We start from the raw sequence: 16469 nt of genomic DNA on the forward strand, positions 1-16469 counted from the left end.
GCCCCTCACAGCCTACAATGGTGAAACTATCTGTTCTCAGCATGTGTTCTTTGCAAGCAAAGTATAAAAATATGACCATATTAGTGCTATTTACGATAGTGATATCATGCTCTAGTGCCAATATTTTTGTCTTGGATGTGTTTGCTTTGCTTGGTTTGGATATTCAAGATAATACGCTTGGTATCAATACTCACGTTTCCCATGTCTGCATTCAGTTGTGTGAGAAATGCGGACATTTGCTTGATGGGACATTGAGACGGGTAAAGAATTATCTAGGGCACACTACACCCAAGGCAAATGCAAACCCAAATTTTTCCATGCACATCATGTACCACAAGCCATTCGTAATGAGGTCATTTCTGAACTCAATAGATTGGAGCAAGCGTTTTGAAAGCCATTTCTGCAAGCCAACTGATATCTCCGCTAGTTAACACTAGAAAATAACCAAACAGTAAAATCAGACTGTGTAGACTTTAAAACACTAGTTATTGCTCACAGTTATTGATCCTTTCACTGTTCCATGTATTGAGGAGCTTATGGTTCATCTAGCAGGTAGATGATTTTTCTCTCAAATGGATTCATTTTATCTCAATAACAGCAACATTCTTTTGGAATTGCATCTGCTCCTGCGTTGTTTCGGCACATTCTTGAACAAATGGCACTGAAATTTCTGTTCTGTTCAAATTATTTGGATGACATCATTGTAGTAGACAAACATCAGAATATCATCTCAAAAATTTAGAATCTCTCTTCAGATTTTAACCGACATGGGACTGAAGTGCAATCTAAATTAATGTTTAATTTTCCGTATCAAAACGGAATATTTGGAACAACTTATTGACACCCATGTCACTTGTCCCTCGAGTAAACTTTTAGAAGCCATCCAGAGATTAGCTTCTCCTAAAAATTATGGGAGTGTAAACAGTTACTGGAAAACTTATCTTTTACATAAAATTTATTCCAAACACAGCACAAACTGTTACTCCTTGCATCACCTCTGATGTAAAAATGTTCATTTCGTGTGGACTGGAGGTGAAGGATAATTTCAAAGGTTGAAAAATATATTGCTTAGTTGCCTATGTCTTATTCAGTACTATCTGGAGAAACCCATAGTGCTTGTAGTTTATGCGTCATCACGTAGAATATGGGCAGTATTATTTCATAAGATCAGAAGCACTGAACGCCTCAAAGCATTTGCGTGTAAGACAGTAAACAAGACCCCTGACAGCTATCATCAGCTGGAAAAGGAAAGATGTATGGCATCATCGTGAAACTACATCAATATCTGTATGGCAGAAATTTCTCTCTCTTGGATGATCTTAAGCCATTAAAAGCTCTTTTTCATTCAACAAAAGATGTGCCTGATTATACAGAACAGAAGCTGCAGCAATCGATGTGATAAAAGACTCACGATTATCGTCATTCCTTGACATTCCTGTCTGTTACAGCACTTAACTTGTCAATTCTTTTCCCCGCTGTTGTATTGTTGTTATTTCATCCTGCACTACCCATTGTTTTTAAAGATGATTCTCTTGAATAAATGTTTCTGTGCTATTTTTAACATAAGAACTTACTATGCAGACAGCTGAATCTTGAACTTTATTGAAGCTGGGTTATACTCTGGCTTGCTGACATTATGTTCGCAACTCCGGCATCTTTGAGAGCGCTTGATAAGGAGCTGTTTGTGTGCTGGATACAACTGTGATACCTTCGTAGGCTGAAACTCTGGCTGAGCAAGCCTCTGTGTTAGTGTTGTAACTGAAAGAAGAAGAAGAAATATACTGTATGTAACTTCAATCAGATAAATATCTCACCCATCAGCTTAAAAATGCTAGAAACAGTACATATTTAAAGGACTTAGCTAATTTAAAATTTATCATTTCTTTTGTTACCTTAAATTTACAACTAAGATGGCAAAATAAACAAATTTTAAACATCTACTCAGTTGTAGATTCCCTCACAATAAAATATCGACAACAGTGAATGCCTTAATTATATATTTTATTGTAAATGCTAAGTTATTGAGGATATGAACTAATGCACATTGCATGTGATCATTACATTCCCTCAGAATAGGGGAACAGAATGGGTGTTCCAAACTGATCAGTGGTGGGTCTGCTCTTGTTTCTAACTTCCAAGAATAATCTTCCTATGATTTTAAAGGATGATTAAGGAACTGTAATTTTAGCTGATGACACAAGCAAAAAACCCAACTGCACCAGATACAGTTCAGATGACAGTGCACCCCTTTACATGCAGCAAAACCATTTAACTACCTTTTTAGTAGTAATATAGAAAATATGATTAAACCAAACAGAAAAAAGTATACTCCGCCAAACAAATATAAAATAAGCAAATGATCAATGTTAATCAGCATCGTCACACGAGATGAAACAGCAAAAGCAATGAATTGACTAAAAAAGCTCTGCTCGTCTTTATGGTCTTTCTGCAATAATCTTAAAGAAGAAATGCTTTAAAATTAACTGATCCGCAGATACACTTATGTGCTCGTTCCAAGTAGACACTGTACCATACATGCTGGAAATCCCAGTGTAAATGCTATTTACTGGAAAGTTGAAAGGGATAATGTAAATAACTTTAGACCCACTGCAATTTTCTCTTCCTCTCAGAGAAAATCTTTCAATGACAGCTCTATACACAGAAAAATGTAAATTGATGAAGATGAGTAAAAAATACAAACCAATAATGTCCAAATACTGTATTAGCAGTGTGCTGCTTAACACTTACGTCAATTAAATATCTAGGCATAATGCTGCAAAGCAATACATATTTGAATGAGCATATAAGGACTATAGTAGGAAAGGCGATTGGTCAACTGGGATTATTTTAGGAAAGTGTTGTCCATCTGCAAAGGAGACTGCATGTACAACACTAATGTGATGCATTGTTATGTACTATTCAACTGTTTGGGATTCACACCAGGTCAGATTAAAGGAAGGCAACAAAGCAATTCAGAGGCAGGCGGCTAGATTTATTACCGATAGGTTCAAACAAGACACAAGTGTTACGAAGATGCTTTAGGAATTCAAGCGGGAATCAATGGAAGGAACGTGACATTCTTTTTGAGGAGCACTATTGAGAAAATTTAGAGAATAGGCATTTGAGGCTGACTGCAGAACAATTCTACGAGCACCAAAATACATTTTGCATAAGGACCATAAAGATAAGATTAGAGAGATTTGAGCTCATACCAAGACAGTTGTTTTTGCCTCACTCTGTGTGTGAATGAAGCAGATAAGGAAATAACTAGTAGTGGTACAAGATACCCTCTGCCATGCAACACGTGGTGGGTTGCGGAGAATGTCTGTAGATATAGATATAGACATGAAACAATATGTAGTGAACAACACAGATTCAGAAATAGGTCATCAATAACTGCCATTTACGAGTGCGTTAAGTGTATGCTACACCTTACAAACAGTAAATAGGAAACAACAAGAATATTTCTTGACCTATCAAAGGACTTCGATTTGTTGGCTCATAAAACTTTAACAGTATGGCATTCAAGACCTGTGCACCAGTTGGATCTGCTCCTACCCAAATTATCATGAACAGGCAGTAAGCATATTACAGAAAGGTGAAGCTACCACCAACCTGAAGGTTTGTTTGGAAGCCACAGTACATTACTAGGCATTGTCCAACTGGAGGTGATTGCTGCTGTCTTCCTTCGATCTTCGAAATGACTTATGCAGCCAATTATAGGGGACCCTACAGCTTAATGTGGACTTCAAATGGCAGAGTAACAAGGCATTTTTCACATTAATGAACATTACCCAGATGTGAAAGAAGTTATAACTGTCAGAGAAAACCTTAAAGAACCTAATAGAATACTTACCAGGATATAATTTATTAAATATGGTGTGCCTCAAAAGTCACTAATGAGATCCTTTCTCTTCCAACTATACATTAACTGTTTAAGCCAAAATGTGGGGTTTAGTCCCCCTTAAACATCCCAACAACCACCACCAAAATGTGGGTGATTGTAATGCTAGCATTTGCTGACGATACCACAATCTTGATAAAAGGGAAAAGTAAGGAACTACTGCAACAATCAGTAAACACAACTTAGCAACTCTGTGCGGAATAAAAAGCTATTAATAAACAATAAGAAGTTACCTCAGTAAAATTTCACAATTTCATAACAATGACCCATAATTCCCAAATTTATCTAAGAACAATGAACCAGCTGGTAACAGCACGGAAACTAAATTATTAGGCTTGTGGTTACAAATCCTTTTAAAATGGATAAGTAGATAGAAAATGTGAATGCAAAATTAAGAAAAAGATGCCACCTACTTTGCAAATTGAGACTTTGTTGTAGTGAGCAAAGAGTAAGAAGTGCTTATTATATCTAATTTCATTCTCATTTTAAATATGGCATTATATATTGGGGTAACTCAAAGGCAGCTATTAGCACTGCAGCCTGCAAAAAAAAACCCCATCAGAATCATGAATGGATTCAAACCTAGAATATAATGCAGAGCACTACCACATGCTGGTAATGGGAAATTCTGGTAAATGTATTTAGTAAGTTGCTACCTTTACTGCAAAAAAATGTTTTAGATATTATAAAAACAGAGAGAGAAAGTAGGCCTAACCAATTTGTGAAAATACGTTGGCTTTAGAATATCCCACTTTTGTCAAATCTTTATGAACTATGAATTGCACACACCGAAATTGACTTGAGTTAACCTCTCTTGACCAAGTAACTACTTAAACTCATTATATTTATTATAAACCAATAATTTTCTGAAATTTTTAAGAAGAAAGTATGCTTTTTTCAAACATATATAATTAAACCCTCACTTACAAGGTTACAAACTGTAGAACAAAATTCTGCTTTGGACAGTTACCAATGGCTCAACTCCCAAACATCTCAAAACATTGGATAAACTTTAGATCAGAGGTTTGTACATCTTTTAAACTGTGTACTGAAGTTCACACAAACTAAATACGATAAATTTTTATGACAAAATCATAGCAGTTTTCGAGTGAAAATTAGTGTAGAAATGGAAATCAACTCTATTAATATTAAATTATTTTCACCTTTCTATTTTGAATAGAACATTACATTTCCATTCAAATGACACAAAAAACTAACTGAGTAATATAATTAAGTTTTTCCCAACTTACTCTTAGTCAGATCTAAAGGTTTTTCAAAGATATCAGCAGGCAAGTCATCAACGTCTTCAGTTGCCACTGCCCTTTCCAAAGATGGAAACTTCGATGGATCATCTTTCAGGGGCAATGAGCTGCCAAGCGAACTTAACCCCACTCTCTTACGGGCTCCGACATTTGACAGGGCATACTTTTCTAGTACAAGATAACTCCTCCTGGGAGTAAACTTCTTGCGCTCTTTTTCTTGTTTTTCTCTTAAAGCAAGAGCTTTGTAGTATTCCAAGAGAGCATTCACACGAGGTGCAAATACATTCTCCTTCTCAGGCCATGCTCCACTAGCTGCAACAAAAGTAACTCAAAATAGTAAATTTTTACTTCATAAATATTAGTTGTTTCTGAAATGTATGAAAAAACAAAGGAGACTGTGAAAAAGTAATTCTGAATGAAGTACTGTATTAAAAGAAAAGGTAGTGTTATAGTCCAAAGAGAGAAATTTTCAGGGCAAAAGAGAGAGGTAAATGCACAGACAGATAGAATATAGGAAAGCCAAAAGTGGAAATCAAAACTCAGGTCCAAACCAGACTGTCAACAAGCTAATGCAATGAGCAAAGAAACAACCAAAAGGTCAAACCTAAAGTTTATTAAAATAGTATGCAGAGATCAAAATAAACACAGGAATACTACAGACAAAAAACACATTCAATATTTCTTGACTTTCAGTACCTTCCCAAGGTTCAACAACACAAGTTAGATCACATGTGGTATCAAGCTGCACCTAGACTGAGGATTTCTTGGTATGGAGACAGAAGAATGTTATTTTGGATGGAGAATCATTGGCAGAAGTTGAAGTAACTTCAGAAGTGACAAATGGAAGTGTACTGCAATTCGTGTTTGTGTATTATATCACCTGACATACAATATTAACAGTACCATCAGAATTTTTGCAGATGATGCAATTATCTATACTGAAGTATTATCTCAAAAAAACGGGGGGGGGGGGGGGGGGGGGGGGCTGCTGCACAATTATACAGTCAGATCATGACAGGATTTTAAAGTGGTATAAAGATTAGGATTTGCTTTAAATGCAAATAAATGTAAAATGCAAAAAAAGTAGTATCCAGTGACTAAAATATCAGTGACTCATATCTGTGATCAGTGACCATAAAAAGAAATGATAACATAGGCTCAGCCATAGGTAAGGATGGTGGCAGACTTCAGTTCATAAGGTACGATACTGCGGAAATTCAACCAGCCTACAAAGGAAATTGCTTACGAAACACCTGGGTGTCACATCTTATAATATTGCTCATATGTGTGTGGAACTCGTACCTAACAGGATTAATAGAGGATAATGAAGAAAGACAGTACCAATAGTGAAAGGTTTTCCTGACTCATGGCAGAGCACCATGGGAATGCTGTAAAGAATGAATTGGAAGATGCTCGAGAATAGATGTTAATTATACTGTGAAGGTATACTTAGAAAACTTCAAGCATCAGTATTAAATAATTAATCTAGGAATATAGTGCAACCTCCAACATACGACTCCAATAAAAACTATGAAAACAAGGTTAGATTAATAACACTGTGCTCAGAAACATTTAAACAGTCATTCTTCAAGCCCTCCATATGCGAACAGCACAGGAATAAATCCTGACATGGATCAATAGTAAGTTTCTTCAGCTATTTCAGTTAATTTCTAATCTGTATGAACAAAGAAAAGTTGTACATTTGGGATTTTTCCAATTTCAGTTTCTGTGACTTGTTCAGAACATGCTATTTTACTGTATTTACTATCTTCTGTTTTTGATGATGGATAACACTGATACATACCAGAATTCAGATCTTAGGAAGGAGCTCTATATTTGAATGTTCCCTAACTGTGCAGTTAGCACAAAACTGACCCCCCCTCCTCCAATCTCTATGCAACCCTACAGATCAGCCCTCTTTGATTTTCTCCATCTTGGGAGGATTTGAAGGCCTTTGTCTGCATCTATGATCTACATGCCACCGTATGGTGCATGAAGGGAGGTACCCTGTCCCACTATAGCCACTTCCTTCCCTGTTTCATTTGGAAACAGAGCAAAGGGGAAAAACTACTGTCCATATGCCTCCGTACGAACCCTAAAGTCTTTAGTCTTATCTTCATGGTTCTTACACGAAATGTACATTGGCAGCAATAGAATCATTCTTCAGTTAGCCTCGAATGTCAGTACTCTCAATTTCCCCAATATTGCTCCTCTAAAAGAACATTGCCTCCCCTCTAGTAATTCCGATTTGAGTTCCCAAAGCATCTCCATAATACTTGCACATATTTGAACCTATTGGTAATCAATCTAGCATCCCACCTCCAAACTGCTTCCATGTCTTCCGTTTATCCAACCTGGTGTGGACCCCAAACACTAATGGGTATTTAATAATGGATCACACTGGCGTCATAATGTGGTCTCCTTTACAGATGAACCACACTTCTCTCAAATTCTCCCAATAAACTGAAGTTGACCATTTGCCTTTCCTACTTTGATCATTAAGTTTTCATTAAATTTCGTTTTGCTTTGCAACATGCCTAGCTGTTTTACTGATGTGTGTTTCCAGCAGTACAGTAGGGTGAAGTGGGGTAAGTATAACCATGGGGTTAGTGTAACCACGGCTTATGGTGCCTTAAAGAACCTGTGTTTTTACCTCTGACCTATCACACATGTTAATTTACTCCTTTCTTTGTTATATTTAACCAAAAGTTGTCAAATCTGACATAAATTGGAAATTAATTTTTGGACTTGAATTGACGTCTACATTTTCACTCTGCGAGAGAGTGACATGCTCAGAATTTGGTGGTCTGTCATTTTTGCTGTTTTAAAGATAACTGCACAATTATTTGGTTACACACTAACTTTTGCATGATAATTTCAAATATGAGATTCATTTTACTCTACTGATAAAGCTTTTGATATGCCAGGCATGGTTACACTTACCCCAACTTTTTCCCATGTGGGGCAAGTGTAACCAGGGGGAGGAAGGGGGGGTTTACACTTGCCCCAAACAAACTTACTGGAACATATTTATTTATTTAAGCCATAACCTAGTTTTTGCCATCACACTAGATCAACTAAACTGGCCTTCCTGTACATATCTGATGTGCTGGATTTGTAGGTCTACTGAGTTTGTGTGAGATATATTTTATTTTTTATTTAAGTCTACTATATTTTTAAACCACGTTTCCTTTTATAAAATATGACACAGAACTGTAAAGAATGCCACCATTTCAATTACAGTTCAGTATGTGAAGCTTGCTTTGACTGACAAAAATGTTGAGCACGATAATTCATCCTGCAGCCAATGGATGTATCAGTGTTTAAGAGTGTGAAATCTACTTGGGACCAAAAGTTAATTCATCACCAGAGACATCATCAAGGGGTAAAAATTAGCAAACATGACTTTTCCAATCTCCTCACTGCTGTATGGAATGAAACACCACCTGAATTGTTGAAAAATTGTTTTCGAAAAGCAGGAATATTCCCTTACACTAGAGAAGTAATTGACAAAACAATAATGCAGCCATAGACTGTGTGGAAGTTATGTCTCTAACAGAAAGTACTCAGATTTTTGGGATACTTCCAGCTGAACAACCTCAGAATTTTATAGGCCTGCATCTACTGAGCCCTGCAGTTCTCCCAGTATCAGAGTTCTTTCTCAACCATTCCCGAGCTAACCAATGGTTCATTATGTTCTGGAACTTCTGATTTGTCATTTGAAAGCTTATAATTGGAAACAGTCCTACAGTTTAGTCCCAGTGGTAAAACAAAGAAGAAAAGGATTGCACCAGGAGTTGAAGTTATCACTTTTCAAGATGCCATCTATAAAGAAAAAGATTTTAAAGGAAACAAGAATAATAAGGAGAAAGCAAAACAAAAAAGCATTATCAGCATAAAAAAGGGCTTGGTAATGAAAAGTAAATCTTCCAAACAAAGTGCTGTTACTTTATCCGAAATGGCATCTCAGAATGAGGTAGAAAAAAAAAATCCCTGATTGCTCATGTGGGTAACAAGAAAAAGACAGTAGGTTGAATCAACAAGTGAAGAAAGTGAAACTGAAGGCGGCCTATCTTTAATACGTAGTGATGAAGAAAATGGTACCATAATAACACTGGACGATCTCAGGAAAGAAATAATGAACTATGAAGAAGAAGAAGAAGAAGAAGAAGAAAAGGCAAACTGTTTTGAAGCCCTAAGATAAAATTACAGTTGGAAACTATGTTCTGGTAGCTTTTGCAACAAAATGTAAGAAACTTCATTTTATTGGCCAAGTTACCAAAATTAGCGATTTAGGAGATCCAGAAGTGATTTTCCTCACATGCAAAAATAAGACAAAGCATCGCACCACGTTCTACTGGCCTGATAGAAGAGATGAGACAGAAGTTCCATCCTCTGATGTCATTTCAGTGCTTCCTGAGCCTACTTTGGGTCACAAGGGAGACCTGACATTTAGTGTTACATTTGATTCATACAACATTCAGTGACTAAATAATAGTTAGGGCCTAAGTGTGAATATATTGAGTTGAATTAGGGTAGTTTAGCATTAAACACAAATTGCCAACAACTTTAGTTCAATTACCATGAAAAATAATAGAAAGTGAACTTATTATAAAGTGAATTTTTCTTTTCTCTTGAGACTAGATATTTTATTATTTTTGTTAAGTTGCCTACTAAAGAAAAAATATTACTTTTGTAGAATTTAAACTAATAAATTACTGGCCTAAAACAAAAATAAATCTCTACAATGCATTCTGTTTCAGTGTTTTATGGTTAAGGCTAACACGTATTTTTTAGTTTAGCTAACATTTTCTGTGTATTTCATAATATACAAAGAGGTGCGCGCAAAAAGTTCATATCTTGAGTAAAATATAAGATATTTTAATAATTTAAAAACCCTCAAATTCAGTAAAAATTGGGTAATCTGGTCACTTACCCCAAGTCTCTTTTACAATGCTCTGTATGGGTACAACAATGCGGGGTTACACTTGCCCCGAACCATGGGGCAAGTGTAACCTCACAACACAAAATTTTAAAAACAATTATTTGACCATATAATTTGTTTTTCAAAAAGAAAATGGTTATTGTTCAAAAGTCAATAACTCAAACTTTAACCATGAGAAATTTCAAAATCATATCTTCAATAACAAGTTGGCAATTTGGTGTCAAAGTTGAACTATGCCAAAACGTGGTTACATTTACCCCACTTCCCCCTACTAATTTTATTTTACAGATCCATCTTGAGTGAAATTTGAAAAATTTCCCAGTAAATTGAACATTCAAAGGGATTTGGTCATCATAAACTTCACTACACAATATCTCAACCGGACACCTGCCAGTCATCTTCAGGTACACAGTTAAAAAGGTAGTGGGACTAGAAATACATTGCCCCTCTTCTTGCCTCTCATTGGTTATGATAAAGAACCATCCCACTGGCTATGCAATACTGGCATGTTGTCAACCTACGAGCTGTAGTTATGAGCCACCGTATTGCCACTGGCCCTGACCTAGACTTTGCGCCTTATTTTGCTGTATTAAACACACTTTTTGTTGTAAAAACTTAAACTGGAAAGTAAAATAAGAATACGTGAATTAGATAATGGAAAAGTCTAAATGAGTATTTTGATGCATATTGTAAACATCCATTGCACATAAACTATGAGTCTTATAATTGAGCACCCCTGTCGAAGAATACTCCACTGGCTCACATTATTCACTATCTCACTCTTTCCATATTTTATATATCCTGTGACTTATTTTTGTCCATTACTCATGATATGTTCACCAAAGCTTCTGTTGTCAACATTCACAGAAACTGAAGATTTTTTTCTTGTTGAGAGACATTATCCACTAAACAGCTCCCCTATATGAAGCAAGCACAACAAACTACTTCTGACATATTTTGTTTGGCTGAAAACATGTAACAATGTTCATTCATTTCCATTTTTTATGTAGTAATATAATTTCTGAAAGTAATTGTATGGAGCATAGCCATGTATGGAAGTGAAACATGGACAATAACTAGTTTGGACAAGAAGAGAATAGAAGCTTTCGAAATGTGGTGCTACAAAAGAATGCTCAAGATTAGCTGGGTAGATCATATAACTAATGAGGAGGTACTGAATAGGATTGGGGAGGAGAGAAGTTTGTGGCACAACTTGACTAGAAGAAGGGAACAGTTGGTAGGACATATTCTGAGGCATCAAGGGATCACCAATTTAGTATTGTAGGGCAGTGTGGAGCGTAAAAATCGTAGAGGGAGACCAAGAGATGAATACACTAAACAGATTCAGAAGGATGTAGGTTGCAATCGGTACTGGGAGATGAAGAAGCTGGCACAGGATAGAGTAGCATGGAGAGCTGCATCAAACCGGTCTCAGGACTGAAGACCACCACCACAACTGCAATCTCCATTAACATAGTGGAAAAAAATCTTTCCCTTACAGAACTGAAGAATGCTGCTTCAGGTCAAGCAGTATCCACAAAAATGTGGAAAGGTCTTAACTGAAATGTGCTTTCTCATAATTTACAATAGTCCACCTATCTTTGCACAATGTGGGCCTTTGTCTATATATGAAATGGAACTGCCAATATTTTTCCCTCGTGATTAATTCAATGCAGTTATCTACCATTTCTCTTTTTCTCACCATTGGTATCTTCTTAACCTGCTATGCCCACATGTTTTACCACCATGGATGAATCACATGCACAATTTTATAACAGATAAAGGTGTATCTTGGCTTTGACCAGTGATTTAGTAAACATGCGACAAATGCCGTAAACAACATGATGACTGTAATGGACTAAGCTAGAGATCAATCTGTCACCACAACCAGGTATCTTGCTTGAACATTCAACTAACAACCAATCTAAGAATACACACCAAAAGGTGGTGTCACAGCAGCTACTACATTACATTATTTGGCAAAGCCAAAGACTAGTATGAAATATTCCTTCTGACTCTCCCACACTACACATGAATCATAATGGTGCATAACCTACCCCCAGCATTTTTTGTAATTTATGTTCGATAAATGTGCATATAATACTCTTCAGAACCTTGTCCATTATTGAATATATGTTTTCTGAATTTATCTTGAAGTTTTAGTTTTAATGATGAAAAGTGGGTAAAATATTTCGCAAATATACACATTAGCCTACACTGCAGGTCAATCTGTTACCACAACCTTCCTTCAGCATTCACGCTGGATTGCCAACTAACAACCAAATTATTACCTTTCAACCTTATCTTGACCTCAGGCTACACTACAGATGTATCTGTCACCACTACCATGAGTTCGAAGAACTCCAATATCAAACTCGAACCCATAATTGTGTACATGTAGGAATCAAGATAAACTATGATAACCTAAATGTGTGCAATTGGAGTTTTACTAGTAGTACAATTACAATATTCTATGTACAAACAAATGTGGTTTGGAAAAGTAACTTATCATTTCCTACCAAAACTGACACTGTAGAATAATAAACAATTTCTTCATAAATGTTATTTTCTTATAAGTGATTAAATATGTTCGTCCTGATTCACTGTACAACAGAACAGCCACCAACTCTTAGAGTTTTACAATACCATTATAAAAAGGAAGTTGCTACTCACCATATGGCGGAGATGCTGAATCCCAGATAGGCACAATAAAAGGACTCTCACAATTAAAGCTTTCGGCCCTTGGCCTTCGCCAACACACACATACGCACACGCAACTAGCACACACGAGTCGTGTGTGTGTTGTTGTTGTTGTTGTTGTTGATGACGAAGGCCAACGGCCGAAAGCGTTAATTGTGTCTTTTTGTTGTGCCTATCCCCGGCATCTCCGCTATATGGTGAGTAGCAGCTTTCCTTTTCATAATATCGTTACACTCCATCCTGGATTTTCCATTGTTGCCATTTTCGAATGTAATGAGATAAAACACCGTATAAAACTTCAGGCATGCAGAATGTGTGTCATACCGACAGTCTGGTCGGCTAGTCCCACATCCCTTGAAGTCCAACGACAGCAGCCGCAAGACAAATAATATGCTTTACGCGTAACTGTCTTGGATGGGTCATCTGGATTATGAGTCGTCTGCACCGTTGTTCGTGTAGACAGTGTGTTTAGGCAACTAGGGCAATCAAAACAACTGGCACATTTCTGTTTTTTAAGTCTCGCTTCTGCTGAAGGGATGTTCTCAAGGCAATGAGCACAGTAATGGGAATCCACCTGTAAAAGAATGAACGAGTAATATTCAAATGCGCGAAGTGAATAAATCAATCTTTTTTAGTGAACACAATGTCATCAAGAAGCATTAGGTGATTTTTCAAAAGTTTTACCTCGTGTAGAACACAGTATCCACATCTTACTTTCAGACAGTGCCTGCAAAAGTATATCCTCGAAATTGGTTTCAACGAACCACAAGTGCAAGCATATCGAACTATGTCTGGGAGATGAATGAAAGCCATGTTTCCAAGGGAAAACAATGTTCAGGCTATTTACATTTCTTTTGGCATTTTGTCATTACTTGAAATAAACACATTGACAGTTACACCAGTAAGCCGACACAAAGTTTATCACACCGACGTACCGGAAAGGTATGCCACTTCCCCTAAGCGCCTTAAGGCCCGTCCACACGCAACGATCTGTCTGCGCACATCACATCTGCGCAGACATATCTTTGCTTGTGGACAGAAGATTTGCACCAAACTGAGGTGTGTGCAAACATGGAAGTTGGGGTTGGAGGTTTGAGCGAAACCTCTCAAATCTGTGGGTTCAAACCACATCTGCGCAGACAAGTTGGAGCGTGTGGACAGGAGATCGCCGCAAATCTGGCGCGAAACAGCTGTTTGATCAGTCTAGAGTGTGTATTTGTGCGCATAGGGCATTAAAAAGGCTGATACTCGTCAGTGTTCTCGAGAGTTTGTAAGTGAATTCATTAAAATATATAGAAACCACCCATGTTTGTGGAAGATTAAAAGTAAAGAATATAGTGACCGAGACAAAAAGACAGCAGCATATAATGCTCTAATTGAAAAATTGCGGACACTTGATGCCTCGGCAAACAGAGAAACAGTAATAAAAAAAATTTAAAAAAATGTTGCGAACTGGCGAAATTATTTGCAGATGGATGTCGAAACTCATAATTTTCTCTTAAAGCTTGTAACCCCTCATATTATGAGAAAAAATACTTGCATGAGAAGGGCAATTTCACCTCATGAACGGGTGGCGGTAACATTAAGATTCCTAGCAACAGGAAGGAGATACAAGCATTTGGAATTTTCAACTGCAATATCGAAACAAGCATTGAGTAAAATAATACCCAACACATGGTGAAGCTATTGACACTGTCCTGAAGGATGAGCTCATGAAGGCAAGTCAAGTAAATTAAGTCTGCCAGCGTGCTGTACCGAAAAGAGTTAACCAAAGTTCAGAAATCTAAAAGATCTGGTGTAAGAGTAGATCAAGTGTACCAGCCAACGTTATGGTATTTTGATCTGCTTGGCTTTCTTAGTGATCAAGAAACGCCAAGACCAAGCAAGAGTACAATTGAAGATGAAATTGGAGTGTCAATGTGCCAGGAAATGGAACACGAGGTAATGTAAATCAAAACAGGTTCGCCCTGCAACTCTCGCAGTAAATGTACGTGAGAAAACTGATTTCGCTTTAGCAGCCACTGTCTACACCATTTTGACCGCTTTCTCTGTTTCCTACGGTTGGTCTGAATGTTTTTTGCAACACAAGTTGCGAACACAGACGACAACAGAACTTCCTCCATTTCTATGTTTCAAAATAACTGAATTAAATGTTTGACGTTTACGGGAAGCGTAGTCGCTTGCCACTGATATTTCTTTTCTACACAGACAGATGGCGGGCGAGTAGTAGATTGGGGTTTGTGTCGTGTGGACACACCATATTTGCAGCGATCTTTTGCATGTACAGACATCTGCACCAATGTCTGCACAGACAGATCGTTGCGTGTGGACCGGGCTTTACACACGAGCGACGGATCTACATCTACACTCTGCAGACCACCGTGAGGTGCATGGCAGAGGGTACGTCCCATTATACCAGCTATAAGGGTTTCTTCCTATTCACGTAAGGAGCGCGGGAAGAATGACTGTTTGAATGCCTCTGTAAGTACAGCAATTATTCTCATCTTATTCTCACGATCCCTATGTGAGCGATACGCACGGGATTGCAGTCTATTCTTGGAGTCATCATTTAAAGCCTCTTCTTGATACGCTGTTGATAGACTCTCTCGCTATAGTTTCTTCAGGAGCTCTCCAGTTCATTTCCCTTGGTACCTTGTGACACTCTCCCAAAAATTAAACAAGCCTGTGACGATTCATGCTGCCCTTCTCTGAATAGGTTCAGTATCCTCTGTTAGATCTATTTGGTATGGGTCCCACACACTTGAGTAATATTCTAGGACAGGTCGCATGAGTGATTTGTAAGCAATCTCCTTTGTAGACTGATTACATTTCCCCAGTGGTCTACCAATAAACCGAAGTCGACTACCTTCTTCATCCACAACTGAAGCTATGTCATCATTCCACTTCGTATCCCTACAAAATGTTACACCAAAGTATTTGTATGGGTTGCCCGTTTCCAACAGTTACTCACTGATATTGTAGTCAAAGGATACTACTTTTTTCATTTAATGAAGTACACAGTTATACATTACCGAACATTTAAAGCAAGTTGACAGTCTTTGCAACACTGTGAAGTCTTGTCAAGATCTGGCTGAATAACTCTGCAATTCCTCCAGGACGTTCTTCATTATAGATAACTGCATCATTTGCAATAAGCCTGTTTTTACTATTAACATTGTCTGCAAGGTCATTATAATACAACACGAACAGCAAGGGTCCAAGCACACTTCGCTAGGGCACACCCGAAGTTACTTCTCCATTTGACAATGACTCTCCACCCAAGATAAGATGCTGCATCCTTACTCCAAAAAGTCTGCAATCCAGTCACAAAGTTCGCTTGATACCCCATATGATCGTCTTTTGACAATAAGCGTAAGTGTGGTACTGAGTCAAATGTTTTCAGAAGTATAGCATCTACCTGACTGCCTTGATCTAAAGCTTTCAGTGCGACGTGAGAAAAGTAATAGTTGGGTGTCTCAAGATCGATGTTTTCGGAATCTACACTGGTTAGCATTGAGGAGGTCATTCTGCTCAAGGCACCTCACTACCTTTGAGCTCAGAATATGTTCTAAGATTATACAACAAATTAATTTCAAGGATATTGTACGGTAACTCTGTTAATCACTTCTACTACCTTTCTTGTAGATACGTGTGACCT

The 16469-nt window shown here is 37.4% G+C and overlaps 1 protein-coding gene across 1 annotated transcript in view; it reads right to left on the reverse strand.

The window, feature by feature from the left end:
- The window catches only part of LOC126281442 (dynactin subunit 4), a 32405-nt gene extending 18604 nt beyond the window's left edge, over window positions 1-13801 (reverse strand). Inside the window, exons 1-4 of the mRNA XM_049980416.1 lie at window positions 13496-13801; window positions 13136-13385; window positions 5155-5478; window positions 1575-1758 (exon numbers count right to left, since the gene is read on the reverse strand). Of these exons, the coding sequence (XP_049836373.1) occupies window positions 1575-1758; window positions 5155-5478; window positions 13136-13385; window positions 13496-13624 (887 nt within the window). The 5' untranslated portion in view covers window positions 13625-13801. The remainder of the gene's footprint in view (window positions 1-1574; window positions 1759-5154; window positions 5479-13135; window positions 13386-13495) is intronic.
- Between the last annotated feature and the right edge of the window lie 2668 nt (window positions 13802-16469).

Source organism: Schistocerca gregaria, chromosome 1, assembly GCF_023897955.1.
Source record: "Schistocerca gregaria isolate iqSchGreg1 chromosome 1, iqSchGreg1.2, whole genome shotgun sequence".
Lineage (NCBI taxonomy): Eukaryota > Metazoa > Arthropoda > Insecta > Orthoptera > Acrididae > Schistocerca > Schistocerca gregaria.